At 47.7% G+C, this 19,999-nt stretch overlaps 1 protein-coding gene and 1 pseudogene across 1 annotated transcript; one reads left to right on the top strand and one right to left on the bottom strand.

Moving 5' to 3' along the window:
• Positions 1–5,263: 5,263 nt before the first annotated feature.
• Positions 5,264–13,196, bottom strand: SSTR2 (somatostatin receptor 2). The gene is made up of 2 exons (XM_017884619.1): positions 12,884–13,196; positions 5,264–8,617 (listed from the first exon to the last, which is right to left on the bottom strand). The coding sequence occupies exon 2, from the start codon at positions 8,518–8,520 to the stop codon at positions 7,411–7,413; it is 1,110 nt and encodes a 369-aa protein (XP_017740108.1). The 5' UTR covers positions 8,521–8,617; positions 12,884–13,196; the 3' UTR covers positions 5,264–7,410.
• A 1,698-nt stretch (positions 13,197–14,894) lies between these two features.
• On the top strand, positions 14,895–15,218 carry LOC108537317 (DNA-directed RNA polymerase III subunit RPC10 pseudogene; annotated as a pseudogene).
• Positions 15,219–19,999: the final 4,781 nt, after the last annotated feature.

Genomic DNA, 19,999 nt, shown 5'->3' with positions numbered 1-19,999 from the left:
TCTAGAAAAAATGACTAACTGGTGGCCTTATTTGGTCTTATTTGGTGGCCCCCGGGTGGGGTGGCTCATGCCTGTAATCCCAGCACTTTGGAAGGCTGAGGTGGGTGGATCACTTGGGGTCAGGAGTTCGAGACCAGCCTGGCCATCATAGTGAAACCTCATCTGTACCAAAAACACAAAAAAAGTAGCCAGGCGTGATGGCACATGCCTGTAATCCCACTTACTCGGGAGGCTGAGACAGGTGAATTGCTTGAACCCGGGAGGTGGAGGTTGCAGTGAGCCAAGATCACGCCACTGCATTCCAGCCTGGGCAAAAAAAGCGAAATTCTGTCTCCAAAAAATAAAAGACTACATATCCCTAGATTTGAGATGAGTTAGTCAAATTATACTTATCACCCTCTGTTTAAAGCTGCTGGAGAATCTCTGCATTGAGGTCTTGCCAAGGCAATATAGGATGTATACTGTGTGTACACATATGTCACACACATACCTCCCGAGTGCACATGTGCATCACATGTGTGCCTCACATGTATGTGCATGAATATACACACGTGAGCATGTCTTTCACATGCATGGTACTTAAGCAAACAAGATGAGCAGATGTAGACTGAGACATGGAAATGGGCTGGAGCAGGGCAGTGGACAAAAGGAGGGCATCATACATGTGAAGCATCACACGTGTGTTCTGTCATACCACCTACATGCATGTACATTACGTGTGTGTTTATGTGTGCACATGCTTGGGAGCACAAACTAGAGTGAAGGTACAAGTTGAGAACTTGAGAGCCTTAGAACACCATCCATGTCTTCTGAGAAGTGGGATGCTGGTTAATGTTAAGAAAGCCACCAAGCCTTGGTTATTGCATTAGTCCGTTCTCACACTGCTAATAAAGACATACCTGAGACTGGGTAATTTATAAAGGAAAGAGGTTTAATTAACTTAAAGTTCAACATGGCTGGGGAGGCCTCAGGAAACTTACAATCGTGGCAGAAGGGGGAAGCAAACATGTCCTTCTTCACATGACGGCAGCAAGGAGAAGTGCAGAGCGAAGGAGGGGGGAAAGCCCCTTATAAAACCATCAGATCTCGTGAGAACTCATTCGCTGTCACGAGAACAGCATGGAGGTAACTGCTCCCATGATTCAGTTACCTCCCACTGGGTCCCTCCCACAACACATGGGGATTATGAGAGCTGCAGTTCAAGATGAAATTTGGGTGGGGACACAGCCAAACTATACCAGTTATGTTACACGAGAACCATTTAGCTTTCTTGTTAAAAAATCATACCCATGAAAAAGATATCAGCGTACTCAGCAATGTACGTATCCCCTGACGTGGGGACAGGAACCCTCCCAGGAACTGATAGCCTAGCCCACTGGGAGGGCAGAAGAAGCATGGCTCTTCCCTGGCTGCACCTGCCGAGTTGACAGGTAGTCCCAGAGAGCTGGTCGCGAGTCTTCCTCTCTTGAGACTAGCAGATTTCCTTCAGGGTCCTTGGCAATGTATTCTTTGTAAGAATCTGGGATGACCGTGTCTCCCTCCGTGTCCAGGGCTAAAACAGTCTTATTTGGTGGCCTCCAGCAGCCCTTAGCACTGGGTTCATCCTGGGCTTCCCTTTCTGTCTTCAGTGACTCCCACTGCAAAGGGGCCTTCTCTATGGCTTAAGCAACTGGAGGCCCTATCACTGAGTAATTGGAGTGGACAAGGCTGTGGGGTGTCATTTCAGATTTTGTTGAAGGTGGCTTTGCATCATATTCCTTAACAGGCATATTCCTAAAAGGACAGGACAATTTTATCTCTAACCAGGACATTTCTTTCCTGCTTCCAGGCCTAGCAGGATCAGGAAATGAACTTAGTATCCCCACTAGACACCAATATCTAAGCAAAGAGGTGTTCTTTCCCTGCGCCGCCCCCCCAACCCAGCCTGTCCCTTCAATAATGCCAGGAAAGAGAGAGATGATGAAAAATTGGCCGAGCGTGGTGGCTCATGCCTGTAATCCCAGCACTCTGGGATACTGAGGCGGGCGGATCACCTGAGGTCAAGAGTTTGAGACCTGCCTGGCCAACATGGCAAAACCCATCTCCACTAAAAATACAAAAATTAGCTGGGCGTGGCGGCACATGCCTGTAATCCCTGCTACTTGGGAGGCGGAGGCAGGAGAATCACTTGAACCCGGGAGGCGGAGGTTGCAGTGAGCCAAGATGGTGCCACTGCACTGCAGCCTAGGTGAAAAAGCGAAACGCTGTCTCAAAAAAAATAAAAAATTAGAGACTGCCCATGAGAATGTTCCCAGAAATTCACATATTAAAAGCAAAACAAGAACTTAGGTAAAGGTTTACTCTGACAGAATGTTTGATGGGAAATTTGGTGTTTTTGAATTTGGCAAAAACGTGGATGAGACAAGTGATTGATTGTCATTACTTTAAGTTCCACTGCTTGGCTTGCCAGCTATTGCGGTTCTTATAATGATACACGTTTTGGAAACACTAATCAAATCTTCCCAACCATCCATGGAAACTTTCGATACTTCTCTTGCCACCTTTCTTTCTTTCTCCTTTTTTTATTTTTTTTTAACTGTTTAAGGAATTTTTATTAAAGCAAGAATTTTACAATCCAAATTACATTTCCCTGCTCAGTTAGCAATTCTGTTACTTAAAACAGAACTGATATTTTGAGCTGTTCTACAGTAAAGAATTACAAAATTAAAGAAAGGAATGCTTTAAATTTTTGTACTTGGCTGAAATTATTTTCCCCAGGGTTTATAAAACATTAATTTGGTTTTTTTTGTTTTTTTTTTTTTTTTTGAGGCGGAGTCTCGCTCTGTCACCCAGGCTGGAGTGCAGTGGCCGGATCTCGGCTCACTGCAAGCTCCGCCTCCCGGGTTCCCGCCATTCTCCTGCCTCAGCCTCCCGAGTAGCTGGGACTACAGGCGCCCGCCACCTCGCCCGGCTAATTTTTTGTATTTTAGTAGAGATGGGGTTTCACCGTGTTAGCCAGGATGGTCTCGATCTCCTGACCTTGTGATCCGCCTGTCTCGGCCTCCCAAAGTGCTGGGATTACAGGCTTGAGCCACCACACCCGGCCAAATTTGTTTTATATTTTACTATTTTATGGATTTTTTGTTGTTGTTGTTTTTAAATCAACAGGTAACCTAAAGATGAGCATTATGTTGGCTAGACCTTCAGCCACTGTTCTTTAGCAAGGCCAAAGGTCATGTGTGCCTTCCACTGTAACTTTACTGTCTTCATTGAATAGTCACATTCAGAGCTGATCAGGAATATGAAACTTTTTTTTTCTTTCTTTTTTTAAGAGACAGGGTCTCACCATATTGCCCAGGCTAGTCTCAAAGGCTCGAGCAATTCCCCTGCCTCAGCCTCCCAAAGTGCTGGGATCACAGGTGTGAGCCACCGTCCCCAGCCCAGAACATGTATTTTGACAGTCCTTTGCTCCCTACCTGTCTCTGTGATCAGCCTGTGCACTTTTCCAGCATGGTGTTCCTCATCTAGGGCAGCTAGGACCGCGAGCTTCGGCAAGAAACACTTGTATTCCATTATGGAGAGAAAGTTAAATTTGTGTAAGCAAATAGACTCCAGTTCACTGCCAGGTCTAGAAGCCCCATCCACCAGCCTGCATGTTCCTCTCTGCATGCCATTTTATTCTCCAATGTCCCTCTGCCTTCTAGATTGTGCCACGCTATGGTATGAACCCCACTTAAGTTTCTTTTTCTTCTTTTTTTTTTTTTTGAGATGGAGTCTTGCTCTGTCACCCAGGCTGAAGTGCAGTGGCGCGATCTTGGCTCACTGCAATCTCCACCTCCCGGGTTCAAGCGATTCTCCTGCCTCAGCCTCCCGAGTAGCTGGGATTACAGGTGCCCGCCACCACACCCGGCTAATTTTTGTATTCTTAGTAGAGACAGGGTTTCCCCATGTTGGCCAGGCTGGTCTTGAACTCCTGACCTCAGGTGATCCGCCTGCCTCGGCTTCTTAAAGTGCTGGGATTACAGGCATAAGCACCATGCTCAACACTGCTAAAGTTTCATCTACACGTCCAGTATTACCCAACTCTGTTACTGACACACAAGCTAACATCATTCAACATAGGCCGCAATATCATATTATCTTTCCCAATATCTTTTTCACTGAGTCCACTTAGGTTTAATCAGCACTTAACTACCCATGCTAATGGCAGGTAAGTAGCAGCTTGCATAACCCAAGTGATTAGATACTCTGAAATCAATGGGGTGCATTACTTTTTATTCCCTCCCAGCAGCCAGCAGATTTGTCTTCATCATTAAATATGGAATGGAGACTGAAATTTTTGAATTAAAATGATGTTAACCTTTAAATTAGCATGTTGCTTCTCTCTTTTAGATGAAAGAAAACCAGAGAGCAAGTTATCTTTGAAACAGATATTTCAAAAAGTGGAGAATAGCTTTCCCTATGGTAGAAACCTAACTGTGTATTTGAATGGAATTATAGCATCACATTTAAAGGCCTGTCTGTTAGCCTTAGAATGGTCATCCTGCTGATGAAGACCCACAGATGCCTGGGTCTGCATTTCATTTTCAGGTTCCAGGTGGCTGCTTTGGACTCTGGCCTCCCTACAGGTAGTTTCTCTGGTTGCAGGGTCATGAGTACTATAGAATTAGTGTTTGTTTTGTTTTTGAGACGAAGTTTTGCTCTTGTTGCTCACGTTGGAGTGCAATGGCACGATCTCGGCTCATTGCAACCTCCACCTCCCGGGTTCAAGTCAGTCTCCTGCCTCAGCCTCCCGAGTAGCCGGGATTACAGGTGCCCACCACGACGCCTGGCTAATTTTTTGTATTTTTAATGGAGACAGGGTTTCACCGTGTTAGCCAGGCTGGTCTTGAACTCTTGATCTCAGGCAATCCACCCACCTCGGCCTCCCAAAGTGCTGGGATTACAGGCGTAAGCCATCATGCCTGGCCTGTAGAGTTAGTCTTCTCTGCCTTGAATTTATTTCTACCAATTCTTGGTCCCTTGGAATCATTTCCCTAAAACTCAGCATTTATTCAAGGACGCTGGAACATCTCATGTTATAATAATTGTAAAGTTAGGTCTAAACCATTTTCTTCCAAATCTTTGCTTGTTTTATTAAAAAATAAAATAAAAGTCACACTTGGCTAAACATGGCTGTTAGGAAGCCCTGAGCTGAACTTGCAGTTGACCTTACTTTTACTAATGGTGTGAGATTTTACTGCATGCAATTTCTGCAACAACTTTTTCTATAGTCTTGTTTTATAACTGTACCTCTTTTTATTTTTGTATGGATTTATCTGTCCAAAATCTTATTGAACATATTTTTCTGAGCCACAGGAAGTACTTTTGGCAATGAGGTGGTGTGAACTACACAGAAAAAGCAGCACATTAAGAAGGACACCCACAGGTGGAGCACTTAGTCATTCCCACTGGCCAACAGCGCTTGCTTAGGGAGCCAGAAGAGGAAAGCTCATTTAAAAATATGGTAAAATCCATGTGTGAGATGCTGAGTGATGCTCTCAGACAAAACCCAAAGATGATGACATCCTTGCAGACACCCAGGTGTGTATTTCTTTGTACTCTGGAAAATGATCAGTCAATGAAATGGACATTGTCTCTTTTCTTATCGCTTGTAAATGTCAGTTTGGGGAACACAAAAATTGCCACTTTATGGTGTGAAGTGCCTGTCTACAATAGTCCTTGCAAAGCGGCTCAGAGAGTCCATGGCATTAAAGATATGCCAGTTACTGTGTATACAGTCAGCAGGGAAGGCGGCACAGCAGTATTTCCAAGTGGTGGAGCCCTACCAAGACTCAGACCACACCCCCTTCACGCTGCATAGTCATGGCAGGAAAGGGTGCTTTTGTTTCATGAACAGTGTTCTCTGGTCTTTAGTATGCATTGTGGGTTTTTTTTTTTTTTTTTTTTGAGACTGAGTTTTCTCTTGTTGCCCAGGGTGGAGTGCAGTGGCACAATCTCAGCTCACTGCAACCTCCACCTCCTGGGTTCAAGTGATTCTCCTGTCTCAGCCTCCCGAGTAGCTGGGATTACAGCCACATGCTACCTTGCCCGGCTAATTTATGTATTTTTAGTAGAGATGGGGTTTCACCATGTTGGCCAGGCTGGTCTCGAACTCCTGACCTCACAGGTGATCCACCCACCTTGGCCTCCCAAAGTGCTGGGATTACAGGTATGAACCACCACGCCCAGCCATGCATTGTGGTTTTCTTAATGCCCAGCTTTGTATGAAGTCCTCTAAAATCCCCTTTGAGGAGTCGTTGAATTACATTTCCATTTTCTTTCATTAGGAAGCTATGTCTGGCCTGAAAATAAAACAATTTTATGGTTTCTCATAAAGGTGTAATTTTGCTTCACTCTTATTCACTTATTTTCACGATGGAGAGAACAAAATTGTTTCTCCACAGGAATCATGGTCCATCTTTTGCCTTTCATGTTAGTGATTCTCCCCTCTCATGGCTTCCTAAGAAAAACTAAAGCAATCTGAAAAGAAAAAAATGCAATCTTCTAACAAAGTTGGCTTTGTCTTGATAAATACAATGATGGATGACCACAACCACTTGAGTCCTTTTGGGCAAATGAAGAATTCTCTGATTATATCTGAGAAGTGGAAACATATGAATTTATGTTCTGATTCTTCAAATATCTTCTCCCTTTCCCTTCTTACATTGACCTAACTTGCCTGAGATTAATGAAGCAAATCTGCAAGGGCAGAGGCTAGAAGTTTTTGAGGTTTGAAGCTTATAGGAGGGTCCTCTTTAAGAAAACAATACAAAATATCTTACTTTCACAATTTTTTACAAAAACATATGACCACATGAACATACTGCCCGGGTCCCTCCTGGGCCTTGGAAAGGCCCGTGCAAAAGAGACCCCTGAAGCTTGGACTTTATTGACTTCATGATAAGTCCATTTCTGCGGGCACTGTATTGTGGCAAATGTCCATCTACACTATGCACACTCGAATTAGATACTTGTGTATGTGAACACGGGAACGTAGGTAATGCCTATACAGAGAATAAATAGGAATATACTAGGATAAATATAAAAACACAAGATTACATATTGAGTTTTACATACACAAACACACAGATACTTTTCTATTTTTGTTGTTTCTAAAGATGATAGCCAGGCATGATCCCTCTTCTCCAGACTTTGAATTGCCTACCTGCATTTCAATGTTCGCTTTAAGGGGGAGGTAATCAATTTAGCACATTATCATTCAATCAGACAAGCTGACTCAAACACTGTTCTCTGAATTGGACTCATGCTGAGCAATTCTCTATTCTAGAAGCCAGGTGTGAGGGGTGGGAGGAAGGAAGCGGGTGCGGGTAGGGAGCCCATTGCCAGTAGACAGAGCATGGCTTGGTTTTTTCCCACCCTACAAGCAGTTCAGATACTGGTTTGGAGGTCTCCATTGAGGAGGGTCCTCTGGGTCTCCGTGGTCTCATTCAGCCGGGATTTGTCCTGCTTACTGTCACTTCGCTCCCCGTCATCTGTGCCGCTCACCTTGACCAAGCAGAGGACATTCTGGAAGCTCTTTTTGAAGTTGTCAGACAAGAAGGCGTATAGGATAGGGTTGGCACAGCTGTTAGCATAGGTGAGGACCACCACAAAGTCAAACATGCCTTTAAGGGCTGGGGTGGGACTGATGGCCATGGAGACAGAAGAAACGTTGAATATGTAGAAGGGAAGCCAGCAGAAGATGAAGACAGCCACCACGATGGACACCATTCGAGTGACCTTCTTCTCAGACTTCTTCCTCTTGGAGGAGCCCACTCGGATTCCAGAGGACTTCACCTTGATGATAATGAATAGGTAGCAAAGACAAATGATGGTGAGGGGTACGAGGAACCCCAGGATGAAAGTGTAGATGATGAACCCTGTGTACCAAGCCCCAGATTCACCTGGCCAGTTGATGGTGCAGCTGCTTCTCCCCCACTGGTTGCTCCGGAGCCCAGCATATATCATGATGGGCAAGATGACCAGCAGAGAGACTCCCCACACAGCCATGGTGATCATCTTGGCCGTCCGGGGTCTCCTCCACTTGGCCGACTTGATAGGGTGGACCACAGCCAGGTATCGGTCGATGCTCATCACTGTCAAGCAGAAGATGCTGGTGAACTGATTGATGCCATCCACAGTCATGACCACCCGGCAGATAGCCTTGCCAAAGGGCCAGTGGACCAGAGCTACCTGCATAGCCAAGAAAGGCAGACCCAGCATGAAGAGCTCATCTGCGATGGCCAGGTTGAGGATGTAAATGTTGGTGATGGTCTTCATCTTGGCATAGCGGAGGATGACGTAAATGACAAGTGTGTTGCCACACAACCCAATGATGCAGACCACAAAATAGATGAATGTGAGGACTGCATTGCTCGTCAGGTCATAATATGGCTCTGTCTGGTTTGAGGTGTTGGTTGACACCACAGAGCCATTCAGGTCAAATGGAATGGATAGCCATGTGTGGCTTCCATTGAGTGGCTTATCCACCATGTCCATGGCTGCTTTTCGGTCTTAGGCTAGGTCCAGTCAGTCCAGTCCAGAGATCTTATTCTCACCTTAACGGACCCTGGAGGCCAAGGATCCAGTGTGACATCTGGAAGGAAAAAAGGAAGATTGGCCCGTCGGTCACGAGCTGTTTAAACTCTCACCAAATTTACAGATTTCTGGTTTACCCTCTCAAACATACTCTTACATTGAAAAATGTATTATCTTTCCGCATCAACATTAAGCTCTAGAGTTCCTCATCAGTTTTGAGTAGTTTTTCCAATACTAGGGAAGGGTTTGAGTTCAGCCATCATCTGCTGACGCACATGTTGGGGAGGGCTGTGGCTTCAAAAAGCACATACTTTGACCCCTACGAAGTTGACTGATCTAAACTGCAGAAAGGCAGAGCTTGGAGAAGTTCAGCGCCTGACCTCAGAAGGGTCTGACACTGACATTCCTGGCCTCTCCCCTACCAGGAAGTCTGTGCTGACTTGCTGACCGCCTTGGAGTCTTTCTGTTCTGAAAATGCCATAGTGGAAAAAACCCAGACTCTAGAGGTAGAACAAACCAGCTTCCACTGCTGAGCCCGTGTGACCGCATGCCTGGTCCTTAATGGTTCTGACTCTTATTTGTTCACATGGGGGTGTCATGAAGGTTAAATGATGGAATGTATGTGAAAATGCCGAGCATTGCATTGGGCTCATAATGGGAACCTCGTAAGTGTTGTTTTCCCCCCGTGTTTTCCTCTACCATCTCATTATCTCTGACGTACTGAAATCTACCTGCATGGTGAACCAATTTATAGTCTTCAGTATTAAAAATAAAAGTCTGGTTTGCTTTCATTTTTGAAATGTAGGCTTCAGTTTATTTTTTGCTTTTCTTCTATTTTTGTTTTCCAATACCTAATGCTTGACTTCCTCAAGAGCTCTTTCCCAAAGTCCCTAAGGGGATGCTGCTCCCAAGTGCTGTAACACCCCAGAGAATTTGCCTGCCATTTTCTAATTAAGGACAAAAACGGAAAGCAGGTGTGGGACACAAGCTCTTTCATCGAAGTAAGCAGAAGCCTTCCAGCACTGATAGAACTCATTCACACCCACGATTCCCTTGATCTCCCCAACTGTCCTAGGTGGTAGGGATAATTACCCCCATTTTAGAGATGTTGAAACTGAGGCTTAGACAGTTTAAGGAGCTCACTCCCATTCTCTTGTACATAATTGGTGCAGCTGGGATGTGAATACAGGCCACCTGGCCCCAAGTCTTTTGCACGTCTCAAGGCATCCCCTCTGCTCCTCAGTGGCCTAGAGACTGAACGGCTGATAATTGGGCTTTGGTTTGAAGCAACTGACTCCTGTGTTACTTCCTTGCTGAGAAAATAATTGGAACACTATTGGCTTGGCTTAAGATCTAAAACGATTAGTTCATCCCATATTTAAATGATTGATATACAGCCATTCAAAAAATATCACGGGGTTGGGGTGGGGAGGGGGCTTCTTTGTGCTAACAGCAGGGATGTAGAAATGAACAAACTGACCCGGCGAGGTGGCTCCCGCCTGTAATCCCAGCACTTTGGGAGGCTGAGGCAGGTGGATCACGAGGTCAGGAGATTGAGACCATCCTGGCTAACACGGTGAAACCCCATCTCTACTAAAAAATACAAAAAATTAGCCGGGCGTGGTAGCGGGCGCCTGTAGTCCCAGCTACTCGGTGGGGTTAGGCAGGAGAATGGCGTGAACCTGGGAGGCGGAGCTTGCAATGAGCCGAGATCGCGCCACTGCACTCCAGCCTGGGCGACAGAGCGAGACTCCGTCACAAAAAAAAAAAAAAAAAAAAAAAAAAAGAACAAACTTGGCTAGTGCCCTCTAGAAAGTGATAATTTAAAAGGAGAGATAGGAAAGGAAGTCAGCTCATATAGAGTGGGAATTGCATGAGAGAGAAACGACCGACTTAAGAATGCCTTCCTTTCCTGGGGGACTCAGAGGAGGCTTCCAAAGAGAAATGTTTGAGCTGGGTCTTGGGTGTATGAAGAGTGAGGCAGGAAGACAGCAAAGAGGCCAATCTAGGAAGAGGCGAGATGTTCAAAGGGTAGTGTGTTCAGCAGAGTGGGAATAATTCACTCGGCTGACACATTTCCCCTGAGCTAGGTACTTTTCCTGGTGCCTGGGTGTAGATGGAAGATTACTCCTTAATCCTTGGAAAGACTTCAGATGAGTTAAAGGAGACTTGGCCAGCAACAAGTGCTTGAGGATCCTTGCTCACCTTTGCCTCTGATTCATTCTGAACTGCCAGGTGCATTGCTGGTTCCTTCTGTGCTCATTTCCCTACCACACAACTGTCTGTGCAGTGAGATCTGGGCTTTGTGGCTGACCATTTTGTGAAGTATTTGGGGGACCTGGAATTTCATGTCTGTATTGGGGAAAAAAACCATAGACTGGCAGCAATTAAAACAGAAGCTGTACAGAAACTATGGTTAGTATCCCTGCATTAACTTGGGTAGTTTCATTATCATTTCTAACCATCATGTCAGTTGGATTAATTCTACAGAGCCAGAATCCTATTCAAGCTGCCTGCAATTAGAGTGTACCTTATCATGGGGATTTCCAGGGCCCCATCTATATAACATGAATGGTCACACTCCAATGTCCAGGTAACACGGAGTCCCCCTGGGCCGGCAGAGCCCCTGTCTAAGAGCTTTTGGGCCAGGAACGATGATCGTGCAGGGAGTATGAGGGAGGGTTGAGTGTTGCTTTCCAGCCCTAACTTGGTCATTTTAACTGGAGTTTCACTCAACAGGACAGAATTGCTTAATGGTAGCAACAGACAGGGTTCAGAGTCTTGGTGAAGGTGGTGGAGGTGGGAGGCTGGGGAGCCGGTTGAGAGTGGGAAGGCTCCTCTAAGCAAGAAATGAACTTAAATCATGGGGAGATTTATTTAACAAGGAAATCAGCCACTTAAGGTCTTCCAGAGATTTCTGTTTCATTTTTGTTTCAGAGAAAGAATATTCCAATGCCAGGCAGCCAATTCTTGTTGAATTGTGGTTAAATTAAATGTACAAGGAAGTTTGGTTTTCTGCATTCTTTGTTTTTCCAGCCCAATAATTGTTAGATGCTGAAAATGGCTAGTGGTTGGTTTCCTCTGAACCAAGTCCAGGCTCTGTGGAGAGGAGGGTAAGAATGGTCTCACGCACCCCGCCTCTCTTTTACGTAGGGGCTGTGGTTACCAGCCCAAAAAATGAGTGTTGGGATGACGACCGGACATCAGGGGAGGTCCTAAATCCTGCTCAGCTTCAGTTTCTCCTCTCCCCATCATCTTTCCGCATTCACTTCCCACCCCCGCCTCCCTTGGGGCCTTCAGAACCCGGCTTGGTCTCTGCGCCGCTGGAGCGAGAGCCCCCACTAGCAGGGTGATAAAAGCCCCTGTGGGCCACCGCGGCGCGTGAGCGCCTGGGAAAAGCCGGGGCGGTGCTGGCCTACGGGGTTGAGAAACGGAGGGGCGAGTGTCAGGACCGCGGAGCCGATGGTCCCGGCTGGCACAGAAAGTCCTCCTGGCCATCCAACTCGCTGATCCTAAGAGCAAGGGTTTCCCAAAGAACTCCGTGCCATTTCCAGGAAGACGAGAGAAGAGTGAAGATTGTAGCGCCAGCACGCCCAGTCTCTAAACGCAGAGCAGGGGTGCCGAGGGTGGGGTGGGGCGCTGAGGACAGAGACATCGGGGCGCAGAAGACAGTCGCTTGGGGACTTGGCCAGCGGCTTTCGGGCACGGGCTATGCAGTGGTTTGGTCTCTCCAAACCTAGACAAACCGTCCTTTCTGTCCCGAGGTGGGGGACGGGGGCGGATCCTAGATCGTTCAGCGTCTATCTCCCCGGCTGGGCGAGGAAAAGAACAGGAGAGAAGCCTCCCTTTCTCCGCTCTGCGCCCGCCGCCTGCCTCTGGCAGGCTCGGATCTCCGGGTGCGCTCCCGCAGGAGCCCCAGCTAGCACCTCACGGCCTCGCTCCTCTCGCGCCGGGTCTCTTTTGCAGGGCGCTGGGACAGAAGTTGTCATCCGTCGCAGCTACCACCTGAAATCTCGGGCTAAAGGGCACACGCCACGCACACGGGCATGAGGCTGTGAGGACACGTCCGTTCCAGCACACTCTACCCACAGCCCCCTTACTCAGGCAGGGGTACCCGCTGCCGTTCATTCCTACTACAGTCACCCCAAAAAGCACAAGAACGGAGAATCACGCCCCGGGACCTACACTCAGGCACTCGGATGGGCACACCACCATCAGCGCAGATGCACACAGGTGCCCAAGTGCGCTTCTCGCTCCCTCCATCTCTGTCTCACACACACACACACACACACACACACACACACACACACACCCCACTCCTCACCTTTGCTCTTCCGCTGCAGTCCGCTAACTCTGATCTCCGACACCCAGCAGCTGTCCCCGAGCCAGCTGGGCGCCGGGGCGCGCAGCAGCTTGGCTAGCGCCCGACGCCGGACGTTTGGGGTTTCTGGCTCCTCCACCCTCTTGTGCCGGCTCCCACTAGCCCCTGGCCCGTAGAGAGCTCGCCTCGCCCTCAGACCCCCCGGCGCCAAGCCTCAGACTGGGACTCTGGGCGCGGGTGGTCTTGCGAGCGCGCGCGCACGGGTGGCTGCGCCGCTTCGACTGGCCCAGGCAGCACGGGCCCCTCGGCACATTTCCCCACGCCCCCCTCCCGCTACGTCACAGCGGCTTCGCTCCGCCCTCCCCCAACCCCTCCTCCCGGGTCCTGTAGAAGGACAGTGGTGAGACCGACTGAAACGCCTGCAGGTGGCAGCGGGCAGAGCTTACAGACAGCCGGGGAGCGGGAAGAGAGGGGACCCGCATGCGGGGGCGTGAAAGGTTAAGCGTTTTCGTTCTCGTCAAGACTCATGGCAAGGACAAGCGCTATTTTCCCTCTGATTTCACAGAATCCATTCCCTTCCACCTAGCATATTCTAGGCAGCTGGAGTGGCGGCCGGGGTGACCCAGATTTACACCGGGACCTCTGTGATTTTCTTAGCCAAACAAGTTAGCAAAACTGTGTTTACCGTGGGCCAGCCCCGGGCGCAGGGAGCAGTGCGCAGGGCCAGGCTAAGGATAGGGAGAAAAGGGGCTCAGGGGACAGCGCTTCTCCATGCAGTTCCCAGTGAGCGCAGGGCATGTAAACCCACACCTGTAGTCCAAGATTCAGTCCTAGGAGCCATCAGAGGGTCAGTGGAGGTCGACTGGTCCCAGCTGTCCCTGCGTCCCACAGCTTGGAGGTGCAGCGGCCATACAGGTGGTCCCCTTGCTGTAGCCACGTCAGTCAGCACCTGCTGGTCTGACCCAGCACAGTCCCTCCTACATGCTGTGAGGGAGCAAAGGGGAACAGGCAAGAAGTGGGAGTTACATCACATGGAGTTGCAGCTATTTCTTTTTGACTGTGATGATTCAGCCTCTTTTCCAATAGTTTAATAAGTCATAATCAATCCTGCAGCCTCCCCTTCCTCACCCTCCTCCAAGTACATACGTACACACACGCACACACACACACACACACCATCCTCAGTACAGTTTTAGAGGATGTGAAAACAGAAAGCAAACCCCAACTAGCTTTCTCTGTGAGCTGAGCTGCCTTGATTTGTCCATCCTATTATTTGATTTAGAATTCACCAGGGAAAAGTAAAAGTCCAGAAGCTGTGTGGCAGGTGCGGTGAGCCCTAGAGATAGATGAGTGACATGGGAAAGGAACCACCAGGTATGGCAGCAGCCAGCTGCTCTCTTCTATCTGGGCCAACCTGTATCTTGGGGTACCCACTGTAAGATGGGGATCAGGGGTTTCCATCTCTCTCTGAGAGGCCGGGGAGCGGGAAGAGAGGGGACCCTCATGCGGGGGCGTGAAAGGTTAAGCCTTTTCGTTTCATGATAGGGCTTAACTCTTGGCATCCTGGAGCTCAGGGCAAGATGGAAATTGAGCTGCAATTGCCTTAAGTTCCAGGAGTCAGTCTGGGAGCCAGCATCTCTTTTAGACATGTGCATGCAATTGGAAGGGCTGGGGTGGGTAGCTCACAAGAAGAGGACTGTGTCTGCTCGCCATTAGCGAGAAGAGGGAGAGGCAGAGAGGTAATAATAATATCAGGAGGGCATTGTGGAATTGCACTCAGGGGAACTCAGCATCCTCTGGCCACACAGTTGCTGCAATGCCTGTTGCCACCTCCAGTTTAAAACCAGTAACCTGACTGGTTTCCAGGAAAAGAAGGAAGAGCCAGGAAGTGTCCGCTCTGCCCTCAGATTCCTTCCCTTTGTACCGTGTTATCTTTTAAAAGTTCTCAAACGGTTAATACTAAATTTATGTTTCATTAAAAAAATAATAACTGGAGGCAGCAGAGTCTGAGATGATGCTGCTGTTCTACCCTGGCTGCAGGGATGGGCTGATCGTGGAGGAGCGACAGCGCTGCCACCACTTTGCTTGCAACATGTGGCCCTGTGTGCACAACATCACCCACAAGGTAACAAATCGGAAGTACTCAAAGCTGAAAGAAGTGGATGATGGACTTGGGAGAGCAGCTGCCTGGGAGGATGTTGACTCTACTGCAGAGTCATGTAAATGAGAACCTCCCTGTGCTTACTGCATGTAGCTTCAGACCCGCTCTGCAGATGAGCCAAAGACCACCTTCTACCAGTGCTGCAGGGCTCAGTGTGGACACCACTGCAGGGATTAGGGCAAGGACAGTCCAGCTGCCTGAGTGTCTGCTTACCTCAGGGTAGACACTCAGCTGGGGGTATGAATCGTGTGTCCTGAGGGTCTTTGCTGGTATGGTGGAAAGCTAACCCTTTTGAGGTGAAGAGTCAGGGTGTCAGGAAATGTGGCCTATCTGCCAGTCACAGCGGATGAAATCATTGATGTCCAGGGAGTTTTTTGTGTGGGGAGGAGACCCATAACTAAGTATGCTCTGTTTGAAGTTCCTTCCTTTCTTTTCTTTCTTTCTTCCTTCCTTCCTTCCTTCCTTCCTTCCTTCCTTCCTTCCTTCCTTCCTTCCTTCCTTCCTTCCTCTCTTTCTCCTTCCTTCTTTGCTTTCTTTCCTTCTCTCTCTCTCTCTTTCTCCTTCCTTCCTTCCTTCTCTCTTTTTTTTTTTTGATGGAGTCCTGTCACACCATTCTCCTGCCTCAGCCTCCCGAGTAGCTGGGGCTACAGGCGCCCGCCACCACGCCCAGCTAACTTTTTGTAATTTTAGTAGAGACAGGGTTTCACCGTGTTAGCCAGGATGGCCTCGATCTCCTGACCTCATGATTCACCCGCCTCTGCCTCCCAAAGTTCTGGGATTACGGGCGTGAGCCACCATGCCAGACCTCTTTTTTTTTTTTTTTTTTTTTTTGAGATGGAGTTTTGCTCTTGTTGCCCAGGTTGGAGTGTAGAGATGTAATCTCAGTGCACTGCAGCCTCCGCCTCCCGGGTTCAAGCGATTCTCCTGCCTCAGCTTCCCAAGTAGCTGGGATTACAGGTGCCCACCATCACGCCTGGTTAATTTTTTATATTTTTAGTAGAAACGGGGTTTTGCCATGCTGGCCTGGCTGGTCTCAAACTCCTGACCTCAGGTGATCCACCCTCCTCAGCCTCCCAAAGTGCTGGGATTACAGGTGTGAGCCACTGCGCCCAGCCCTGTTCTTTCACCTTTTACATTTATTGGCAGTTGACATTGCCTTACCCCAGTCAACACTCTTAAATATTTGTACTGTTTGCACAACTTAGTACATTAAATGTTCCTAAATATTTAACTGTTAATTGTAAATTTAATTTATTACTTACTTTATTCAAATTTTATTCTGAATATTCCATTAAAATGGAAGGTCTAAAAAAAAACAATAATAACTGGCTGTAATCCCAGTTATTTTTTTTGGGAGCCAAGGTGGGCACCATGCCTGGCTAATTTTTGTAGGAGTTTGAGACAGGCCTGGGAGCATGGCAAAACCCAGTCTCTACAAAAACAAAAAATTAAAAAATTAACTGATCATGGTGGTGTGTGCCTGTAGTCCCAGCTATCCAGGAGGCTGAGGTAGGAGGATCACTTGAGCCCAGAGAGGTGGAGGCTGCAGCGAGCCGTGATCAGGCCACTCACTCCAACCTGGGTGACAGAGTGAAACCCTGTCTCAACAAAACAAAACAAAATGAAAAAACACTGTTTTCTTACCCATGCAAGAAATGAAACACTGGCTCTTAACTTGCCCCCAACCCAAAGGCGACTTTGATGAAGCAATGCATTTTGTTTGTTTGTTTTTAATTTTAATATGAGTACTGCTAGCAAAAACAGACTACTTTTGGAGGTTCAACCAAATAACCATCACCCTTCTAGGCAACTTGGGTGAGTTGTTGGTGGCTCTCTGTATGCTCTTATTTATTTATTTATTTATTTAGAGACAGGTTCTCAGTCTGTTGCCCAGGCTGGAGCACTGTGGCGTGATCTCAGCTCACTGCGCCTCCACCTCCCGGGTTCAAACGATTCTCGTGCCTTAGTGTCCCAAGTAGCTGGGATTACAGGTGTGTGCCACCATGCCCTGCTAAGTTTTGTATTTTTAGCAGAGACTGGGTTTCACCATGTTGCCCAGGCTGGTCTCAAACTCCTGACCTCAAGTGATCCACCCGCCTCGGGCTCCCAAAGTGCTGGGATGACAGGTGTGAGCCACCACATGTAGCCCTGTATGCTCTTTAATGTGGATGACTAAACAAAGCAACATCCCCCTCCATGTACATTCCCTGTCAAGCCTTCCCCTCCTTATCAGATAGGGCAGGCCCAGCCTGGAGAAAGCACTGATGCACCCACATTAGGCCCACCTGTCTTATTGCAGCTGACTGAGTGGACTCTGAACAACATTGACCTTGACAGCAGGAATGTGTCATCTCGGATGATTGTTGATTTTGCGCAGAAAATGTATGCCTCTCTCTTCTCCCCTCCCCACCTCTGAAGGCCTCCAAAGAGCTGTTTGAGCTGCCACCTGCACTCAGGGGCCAACCTCAAGTTCCTATTCTGCCTTTGGCTCCCCCAGGCTTTTTTGACTCTGCCCTCCATCTGCTGAATGAAGTCTGAGCTGTAATCCACATTGGGTTGCCTCTTCTTCCTCTGCAGCTTAGTTAGTAACTAAGTAACAAAACCTTGAGCCAGAAAAACAGAGGGGTTGAAGAGGAGATAACCTTCCAGCTGGCTTGTTTGATATCTTTAAAGCAATTAAATAGCACCCTTCCCTCTGTCAGCAGTTATCAGAGAGACAATAGGTGGCAGGAAATTAAGAAAAGGAGGAGGACAAAGGGCCAGGCCAGTGTCCAGCCCCTTCCATGGGGAGGGGCTGCTCAGTTCACTCTTGCCAAGAGAAGTTCATAGTCTAGGAGCTCCACAGGGAAGACACAATTCCCGAAGAGGTCATTATGTCTCTGAGTGGCTTAATAAATTAAATGGGGGAAATTGTTACTCTGCAATCAATGTAGTGAAAGTAAGGATTGCAATTAAGCCTGGAGGAAAGCAAGAGAGCCCTGAGGGGAGGATTGGATGTGTTTGGGAGTGTTAGATACCAATCTGAGTATCCAGTGTGGTTTTTATCATCTTTATGGGAATGTCAGGGTGAGGTTTACCATTTCTATTGATGAGAAAAGGGCAATGCTCCTGCCGTGGAGAACATCAGATATCCTGTGGTTTGAGGGGGCGGGGAGAAGATACTCCGCATGGTGATCATAGTACCTTGACTTCCTGGGACACTCCTGTTTTTAGCTGTTCTTTCCCTTGTCCCCCACAAACCATCCGCATTTTATCAAAATGGAAATGTCAGCATGTAAAAGCCTTTCTGATACCATGGGTCCTGATGTTTAGTTTGGAAAATATAGAATATAGTCACCATATCGCTGTTTAAAAATTTGAGGGCTGGGCACAGTGACTCATGCCTGTAATCCCAGCATTTTGGGAGGCTGCGGAAGGAGGATCACTTGAGCCCAGGAGTTTGAGACCATCCTGGGCAATATAGTGAGACCTCATCTCTCCAAAAAAGAAAAAAAAACAAAAATTAGCCAAGCATGGTGGTGCACACCTGTAGTTCCAGCTACTTGAGGGGCTGACATGGGGGGGGGATCTCATGGGCTCAAGAAGTGGAGGCTGCAGTAAGCCAAGAGCATGCCACTGCACTCCTGCCTGGGTGACAGAGCAAGACCCTGTTTCAAAAAAAGAAAAAGAAAAAAAGGAGGTGGGGGGTTATTCGGCATAGTCGATTTAATAGTCTCTTCAAATACACAAAAAATTCAAATGAGGATCTTTCTTCCTCTCTCTCCCTAGCCCTCAACAGCTCTGAGTCTGGCATGGCGTGTCACCATTTTTCTCTATTAGCAACCTCGACCCTCAGGGAATACATTGGCCAGTAGGCATTAGAAGCGCTTTGGAAACCAATGACAGCCAAGTCTGGAATCAGGAATGGTGGTTAGAAGACGCTGTGCTCTGGATAGGATTCCTTTTTTTCCTTCTCTCCCCCTTTTCGGCAGAAACGCATATAGACATGAAATCCTGGAACCGGAAGGGTCCTTAGCCATTCTCAGGTTTATAGCCTACGTCCCATCATTATTGAAGTAGATACCAGGCTCAGAGAGGACAGGTGACTTGCCCAAGGCCACCCAGCAAGGGAGTGGCAAAGTCAAGAGTCAAATGAATCGCGGACTCATGCCGCCTTCCACAGGGACCCCACCCACACGGGGTATGAAAGCTGGAGGAGAGGAGTCCCCAGCTCCCCCACTGTCTGTCCCAGCACTTCTCTGGCACCAGAACATTTTTCCTGATAACCACATCCCTGCTGCTCTTACCTGGCTCAGCTCCTCTTTTTCAGTGCCATGGTGACAGAGTTAGAAAACTTGAGGCTGTCTCCTGTTGTGACTTTTCCCAGAGTGTGCTTCCTGGACCATTAATTCTCAGAGCTAGATGCTGTGTAGAAAAATCAGCTGAGCGTGGTGACTCACACCTGTAATCCCAGTACTTTGGGAGGCCAAGGCAGGTGGATCCCTTGAGCCCAGGAGTTCGAGACTAGCTTGACCAACATGGTGAGACCCCCGTCTCTACTAAAAATACAAAAAATAGCCGGGCATGGTGGTGTGCACCTGTAATTCCAGCTACTTGGGTGGCTGAGGCACGAGAATCACTTGAACCTGGGAGGCGGAGGTTGCAGTGTGCTGAGATTGCACCACCACACTCCAGCCCGGGCAACAGAGTGAGACTCTGTCTCTCGAGGAAAAAAAGAAAAAGAGCACAGGCAACTCTGGGAAATGGTGCACAACTGCACATTCACCCCATGTCCTGAAGATTCACATTCATATATATATATATACACACACACACACATATATACATATATATATATACACACATATATACATATATATATACACACACATATATATATATATATACACACATATATATATATATATATACACACACATATATATATATATATACACACATATATATATATATATATA

Source organism: Rhinopithecus bieti, unplaced genomic scaffold (assembly GCF_001698545.2).
Source record: "Rhinopithecus bieti isolate Rb0 unplaced genomic scaffold, ASM169854v2 scaffold_13400, whole genome shotgun sequence".
In the NCBI taxonomy this organism is placed as follows: Eukaryota; Metazoa; Chordata; class Mammalia; order Primates; family Cercopithecidae; genus Rhinopithecus; species Rhinopithecus bieti.
Note: the sequence above shows the minus strand (reverse complement) of the source record. Positions and strands in the feature narration are given on the sequence as shown.

Bases quoted from the DNA above. Each gene is read 5' to 3' on its own strand.
- SSTR2 (XM_017884619.1), bottom strand. From the start codon at position 8,520: ATGGACATGGTGGATAAGCCACTCAATGGAAGCCACACATGGCTATCC.